General features: G+C 52.2%; 1 protein-coding gene and 1 non-coding gene across 10 annotated transcripts in view; both read left to right on the forward strand.

Annotated features, from left to right (window-relative positions):
- GRK4 (G protein-coupled receptor kinase 4) overlaps nt 1-4,050 on the forward strand; it is a 68,500-nt gene extending 64,450 nt beyond the window's left edge. For all 9 annotated transcript variants that reach the window (XM_039468323.2, XM_074395800.1, XM_074395801.1 and 6 more), the window contains one exon: nt 1,428-4,050. In XM_039468323.2, the coding sequence (XP_039324257.1) occupies nt 1,428-1,481 (54 nt within the window). In that variant the 3' untranslated portion in view covers nt 1,482-4,050. The remainder of the gene's footprint in view (nt 1-1,427) is intronic.
- A 1,084-nt stretch (nt 4,051-5,134) lies between these two features.
- Nucleotides 5,135-5,237, forward strand: LOC120363776 (U6 spliceosomal RNA). Its single transcript, XR_005579220.1, has one exon. It is a non-coding gene; the product is annotated as a U6 spliceosomal RNA (small nuclear RNA).
- The last annotated feature ends 2,282 nt before the right edge of the window (nt 5,238-7,519 follow it).

The following is a 7,519-nucleotide window of genomic DNA, read 5'->3' on the forward strand; positions in this document are numbered from 1 at the left end:
ATCGGGAGTTTGAGACCAGTGTGGCCAACGTGGCAAAACCCTGCCTCTACTAAAAATACAAAAATTAGCTGGGTGTGGTAGCGTGCACCTGTAATCTCAGCTACTCGGGAGGCTGAGACAGGAGAATCACTTGAATTTGGGAGGCGGAGTTTACAGTGAGCCAAGATTGCTGTACTCCAGTCTGCGCAGCATGAGTGAAACGCCTTCTCAAAAAAAAAAGGCCGGGTTTGGTGGCTCACGCCTGTAATCCCAGCACTTTGGGAGGCCAAGGCGGGTGAAACACCGTCTCTACTAAATATAAAAAATTAGCTGGGCATGGGGGTGTGTGCCTGTAATCCCAGCTATGCGGGAGGCTGAGGCGGGGGAATCACTTGAACCTGGGAGGCAGAGATTGTAGTGAGCTGTGATTGCACCACCACACTCCAGCCTGGGCGATAGTGAGACGCCATCAAAAAAAAAAAAAGAAAGAAAAGTAAGTCTTAGATGGCAAATATCTCCAGTGGCGTTTCCATGGCTCCCTTTCCTCTGAGAACTGAGGGTTAGGTGTGAACTCCCTGACCCCGGGTGCGGAGCCAGCCCGCAAGGAAATGCTCCTCCCTGGGCACCTGCCCCAGTGTGCTCATGTTTCAGGGAAGAGATGGAGATGGAACCCAGGTGCTCATGTTTCAGGGAAAAGCTGCTGCTGAGAGAATCTGATGGCACAGGGCGAAGCCAATTCTCCCTTTGCTGCTTTTCAGTGGGGCAGCCAGAGAGCCTGTGACGTCCACGCCTCAGGCCTGGCAAATGCAGAACTTCCCTGGGGCATTTTCCACACACGTGAGCTAAGCACCTGCCACATCATGAAGTAAATAAGGAGAACATTTTTCAGGTTTTTGCCTGCCCTAAAATTAGCACCCCCCTGGCTGGATGCAGTGGCTCATGCCTGTAACCTCAGCACTTTGGGAGGCCAAGCTGGGAGGATCACTTGAGATCAGGAGTTCGAGACCAGCCTGGCCAAACCCCATCTCTACCACAAAATACAATTAGCTGAGCATGGTGGCATGTGCCTGTGGTCTTAGCTACTCGGGAGGCTGGGGCAGGAGAATTGCTTGAACCCGGGAGGCGGAGGTCGCAGTTTGCCAAGATCGTGCCACTGCACTCCAGCTTGGGCAATGGAGTGAGACACTGTCTCAAAGAAAACCAAAAAAGGGCCGGGCACGGTGGCTCATGCCTATAATCCTAGCACTTTGGGAGGCTGAGGTGGGTGGATCACCTGCGGTCAGGAGTTCAAGACCAGCCTTGCCTTCATGGTGAAACCCATCTTTAAAAACAAAAACAAAAACAAAAACTAGCACCCCCAGCAAATGTTTTTAAATGGTTGTCTGCACTTAAGGCAAGTGAAGCCATCGCGTCCGCCACATGCCTGAGGCCACCGCTGTGTGTTGTAGGGCTGCCTGACCATGGTCTCCAGTGAGAAAGAAGTGGCACCCAAGCGACGCTGACCATCCCTGTGCAGACCACAGAGCAGACCCTGGCACCAGGAAGGAGCACGTTAGCGTCTCGTCCCAACTGGAATTGTAATAAATACATCTAAATAAAACGTGCCTTGGGAGTGTACCGACCTTTCTACACTAATACCTGAGTCGTCTTTGCACTAAAGCTGGATTGAAGAAAAAGCTCCAGGAGTACCCCTGAGGCCCCAGACATGCCCAGGTGTGGGCCCCTTGCGCTGGGGTGTCAGCTTTCCCTGTGCGCAGGGAGAGGCCAGAGGGGGCTTAGGAATGGATGGCGAGTCCACTGGCCCTCCGGTGCCCCGTGCCTCCCCAGACTTGGTCTCAACACTCGACCAGCGATGCAGGAAGAGAGGGGCGGCTGGGCTTCCCTTTCCCCAGGGCCAGAGTGCCAGACAGTCCTAGCCCACTGGCATTTTGGCGTCTCCCGATGGCTGTCCCGTTGCCTTGCGTCTCCTTGAAAGGGGCGGCTCCCATGAGCTGCAGTCAAGGCTGGCGGCCAGGGCTCCAGCATGCGCCTGGGATGCGGTGACGGCCTCCGGCGTGGGAGTCCACATCAGACCCTGAGAGAAGCTGGTGCCCGGTCAGGGAGGAGGGCCGGCGAGAGGCCGGTGCTGTGTCAGGGAGGGGAATCCCACCCTCCTGGGCTTTAGTGGCGCTTAGGAGTTTGGGATCTTCTCATGGAGGTTAACAGTGCCGAAAATGCACAGAGCTGAGAACTCCCAGCAGTGCGTGGTGACTCTCCCTTCAGCTGGAGTGCCGACCTGGGGGAAATGTGGCTTTGTGTGCTTGGCGAACCCCCACGCCGGAGCGTAGTGCAAGTGTGTGGACCAGCACTGAAGCCCAGCGGGGGCACCCGTGTGTGTTCGCAGGGAGGGTATAAAGATTTTCCAGGGGGTGATATTGGAGCTGGGCGGGGGGCGAGCAGGAGGGACAGGGAAGGCTGAGGCCCCAGAGCTGGCTCTGCTGAGGGCCCTTGCTGAGCTGGTGACGGTGACGGCCTTGCGGCTGCGCCCAGATCCTTGGTGAAGGTGTGGAATTTGGGCCTTCTCTGAACTGTGCATAGGGGATGGGCCGGCCCCGCTCTGTCTGGAGCTTCTGCAGAGCAGGGCAGCATTTGACAAGGTGAGGGCTGGAAGGAGACCCCAGCCGGGAGCTGCCACCTTCGCCCCGTCCTTTCTCCACCTCTGTCATGGCTGCCTGGAGTCTGCAGGCGGGATCTTCGTGCTGCCTACTGTGTGAAACACCAGGGGATAGGCCTCGGTGACTTTCAACCAGTGACACATCGGACAGCTGTGTGGAGGGGAGGGAACCGCAGTGCCTGAGGGACAGAGCATCAGGGCTGTTTTCACAGGAGCAGTGGGGGCCGCCACATTTCCAGGCAGACTTTCCACTTGCATCGAGGTGTCAGGAAAATCAGCTTCCACACATGCGCACTGCCAGGCCTGGCAGGGGCACCGAGGACCACACCAGGAGGAGGACACCAGCAGGGATGTCACCATGAGGTTGGGAGCCTTCTTTGTACCAGGGTAAGAGGATGGGGACGTTTTCTTGGGAACTCGTGGCCTTTATTCTTTGGGGGAATGGAAATAGCTTTGCCTTTCTTCTGATTGAGGCAAAAATCATTAAAGAGTAAGGCTTTTTGGAAGCTGCCACCGGTGACTGTGGGCCCCTCTCCTCCGAGCCTCACTGTCCTCAGCTGCAGAATGACGATGGCAGGCGTTCATACCCCACGGGGATGCTGGGAGCAGGTTTCAGAGTCTGTAAAGCAAGTAGCAGAGTGCTGAGCACATGGTCCCCATTCAGGACGTCTGTTAATAATTGTGGAAAAATAACACACGCTCACTGTAGAAAATACAGGAAAGCATGAAGAAAAGAAAATTCACCGTTATTCCACCCCCGCCCCGATTTCCACTCTGAGTCCTTCCAGGAGTTCTTCCATCGGTGTAGACAAAGCCCATGGCAGAATCCCCGTGTAGATGACTCTGCTGGGGGCTGGGGACCTGACTTCCTTGCCAGCCACAAGGCCACTGTAAGGCCTGCCTCACAGGGGGGTCGAGGGTTAGGGACACCTGCCTGTCAGAGGCATTTGAGCCAGAGCAACTCCATCTTGAACAGGAGCTGGGTAGCGTGAGGCTGAGACCTGCTGGGCTGCGTTCCCAGGAGGTTATGCATGCTTAGTCACAGCAGGATGAAACAAGAGGTCGGCACAAGACCCAGGTCCCAAAGACCTTGCTGATAAAACAGGCTCCTTTAAAGAAGCCGGAGCCGGGCGCGGTGGCTCAAGCCTGTAATCCCAGCACTTTGGGAGGCCGAGGCGGGTGGATCACGAGGTAGAGAGATCGAGACCATCCTGGTCAACATGGCGAAACCCCGTCTCTACTAAAAAAATACAAAAAACTAGCTGGGCGTGGTGGCGCGTGCCTGTAATCCCAGCTACTCAGGAGGCTGAGGCAGGAGAATTGCCTGAACCCAGGAGGCGGAGGTTGCGGTGAGCCGAGATCGCGCCATTGCACTCCAGCCTGGGTAACAAGAGCGAAACTCCGTCTCAAAAAAAAAAAAAAAAGAAGAAGAAGCCGGAGCCAGGTGCAGTAGCTCATGCCTACAATCCCAGCACTTTGGGAGGCCAAGGCAGGTGGATCACCTGATGCCAGGAGTTTGAGACCAGCCTGGCCAAAATAGTGAACCCCATCTCAACTAAAAATGCAAAAATTAGCCTGGTGTGGTAAAGCATGCCTGTAGTCCCAGCTACTCAGGAGGCTGAGGTAGGAAAATTGCTTGAGTCCAGGAGGTGAAGGCTTCAGTGAGCTGAGACCTGGGCAAAAGATCAAGACGCCGTCTCAAAAACGAACAAAAAAAGGAAATAAAGAAACCGGGAAACCCATCAAAACCAAGATGGTGATGGGAGTGACCCCTGGTCCTCACAGCTCATTATATGCTAATTATAATGTGTGAACGTGCTAAAAGACTCCCACCAGCGCCAGGACAGTTCACAGATGCCATGGAAGTTACCCTGTATATTCTAAAAAGGGGAGGAACCCTCAGTTCTGGGAATTGCCCACCCCTTTCCCGAAATGTCATTAATAATCCACCCCTGTTTAGCATTTAATCAAGAAATAACCGTAAAAACCGGCAGCCTGCAGCCCTTGGGACCGCTCTGCCTATGGAGTGGCCATTCTTTATTCCTTCACTTTCCTGATAAACTTGCCTTCCCTTTATGGATTTGCCTCAAATTCTTTCTTGAGCAAGATCCAAGTACCCTCTTTTGGGGTCTGGATTGGGACTTCCTTTCCCATAGCACCACGTGACTGAGGAGGAAACCGGACAGTGAGCTTGGCCAGGGCCGCCGGGGCTAGGGCCCAAGGGTGTCGTTCGTAGCCTGGGCTCATATCCTAGGCTCGGAGCTATGGAACTAAAAAAGTCCTTTTTTGTTTCTTTGTTTGCTTACGCTAGTCTGAGTTAAATTTCTCCTTGCCCAAGTGAAATCTTTGACTGAGATTTAGAAATAACAAACCCAGGCCAGGATTTGTACACGGACCGCTTGGTAACTTGTTTAATTAACGTGTTGAACATAGATTTTTTTCTCTTTCTGTTTATGAGCAAGCATATATGTATTAAAGAGAATTTTGAAATTAAGAACATTAGTGCTTGCCTTGGCAGCATATATACTAAAACCAGAATGATAGAGATTAGCATAGCCCCTGCACAATGATGATGCACACATTTCCATATAAAAATCTATTTTCAAAAAGAAGGCCAGGAGTGGTGGCTCACACCTGTAATCCCAGCACTTTGGGAGGCAGAAGCAGGCGGGTCATAAGGTCAGGAGTTCAAGACCAGCCTGGCCAACATAGTGAAACCCCATCTCTACTGAAAGTACAAAAATCAGTCAGGCGTGGTGGCGGGCACGTGTAGTCCCTGCTACTTGGGAGATGGAGGCAGGAGAATCACTTGAAACTGGGAGGCAGAGGTTGCGGTGAGCTGAGATGGCGCCATTGCACTCTGGCCTGGGCAACAAGAGTGAAACTCTGTCTCAAAAAATAATAATAATAAAAAAGAAAAATTCATCTTTAATATCAGCGGCTGTCCAAAGGCAATCCCTATCAACATTTTATTTGATATTTATATAACTAATATAGTAATTTCTTTCCATGTCATTTGGCTGCTTAATTTTTTTTATTTTTTGAGTCTTGCTCTGTGCCCAAGCTGGAATACAGTGGCACGATCTCAGCTCATTGCAACCTCTGCCTCCTGCATTCATTTGATTCTCATGCCTCAGCTTCCCAATTAGCTGGGATTACAGGCACCACCAATCCAGCTAATTGTTTTTTTAGTAGAGGCGGGTTTCGCCATGTTGACCAGGCTGGTCTCAAACTCCTGGCCTTAAGTGATCTGCCCACCTCAGCCTCCCAAAGGATTACAGGTATGAGCCACTGTGCCTGACCTGCTTAATTCTTTATTACTTAACTTCACTCATCATGATAATGTGAAATTATATTTGATTTTCGTTCAGTCTCCTGAAATATATTTCCCCAAATCCTTGGAATCTTCAAAGTGATGAATGTCTTTTTTGTATGTTAATAAGGCGGCTGGGGGCTCTTAGCTTCAGGGTAGGAAGGGGGCTGGTCACCAGAAAGCAGAAGGCAGCGTTAGAAAGTTGGTATTCAGCCCTACCCTTGACCTCTGGGAAGGGAGAGGGGCTGATGGTAAAGCTGATCCCCAGTGGCTAATGATTGAACCATGCCTATATGAAGAAGCCTCCGTAAAAACCCAGGGGACAGGGTTCAGAGAGCTGCTGGTAGCATGGAGGTTCCTAGAGGGTAGCGTACCTTCACTCTACGGGGATAGAAGCTCTTGTGCTTGGGACCCTTCCAGAACGCTCCCCATGCATCTCCGCATCTGGCTGTTCATCCGTGTCCTTTAATATATGCCTTGTAATAAACCAGTAAATGTGTTTCTCTGAGTTCTGTAAGCTGATCTGGCAAATGAATTCAACCCAAGGAGGGGCGGTGGGAGCCCCAGCTTAGCAGGTCAGTCAGAATCACAGGCAACATAACCAGGGGCAGGCAGTCGGCGTTGGAAGTGCGGATCAGGCTTGGGGGCTGAGTCCTCCGTCTGTGTGCTCAGATGCCATCTCCAGGTGCCGCCCTCAGACTCGAATGAGAGGACACCCAGCTAGTGTCCGCTGCAGAACCGATTGCTTGTTTGGTGGTGGGAGAAGTACTCTGTGTTGATTCTTGAGAGAAGAGGACACTGTGCTTTTCCCTCTACCCTCAGGGTGGCTAAATACACCCATGCAATGAGCTGTGGGCGGAGTTCTGAAGATCTGTGAAAGGAGCAACATGCAGGTGTGCAACTGAGCTTCACGCCTCTTCATGGGTCGCATGCTCAAAAAATATTGGGGTTAGCGTGGTCTGAGGGTGGAGTTTTCCTCCCTCTGACATCAAACGGTGAAATAGAGGACACAAAAAACCTCACTGCACCTCCTCTGTCGACGGCCACAGCCACCCCAGGGTCTGCGGTCTCTTACCAGGAAGGGAAGCGCTGTCCGGCCGTGGCCTCAGACGACCGGCTCACGGCGTTAGAAGAATACGTGTCCGTTTCTTGTCTTCCAGAGCTGGCTTCTGTGTGTTCTTTAGGAAAGCATTCCAGCGAAAGGTTACTGAGGACGGGGCGTCCTGAGGCGGGTCTGGCCTTCTGTCCCAACATGGCCAGGAACTCAGGTTTTAGGGTTTCTCTGGGGTCCCCTAGACCATGAAGGGGTCTGTTCAGTTGGCAGGGGTTTTAGGGTTTCATTATGTATCTAAAGGTAAAAGTAAACATCACGTTGAGGGAATACAACTTTTTGGGTCAATGGGGAACCTTTGGGAAACCCCAGCATGGGAGAAGGTCGACAGAGGTCACTTCACCCGTATCGGGAGGCTGTGTTCAAAGCATCAGCTGCCGTCCAGCCACGTTCCGACACTGCTTGCAAGATCAATAGAAACTAGGAAACAAGCAGCAGAAACAGAAAATTACAAGCCCTCTCC

Source organism: Saimiri boliviensis, chromosome 3, assembly GCF_048565385.1.
Source record: "Saimiri boliviensis isolate mSaiBol1 chromosome 3, mSaiBol1.pri, whole genome shotgun sequence".
Lineage (NCBI taxonomy): Eukaryota > Metazoa > Chordata > Mammalia > Primates > Cebidae > Saimiri > Saimiri boliviensis.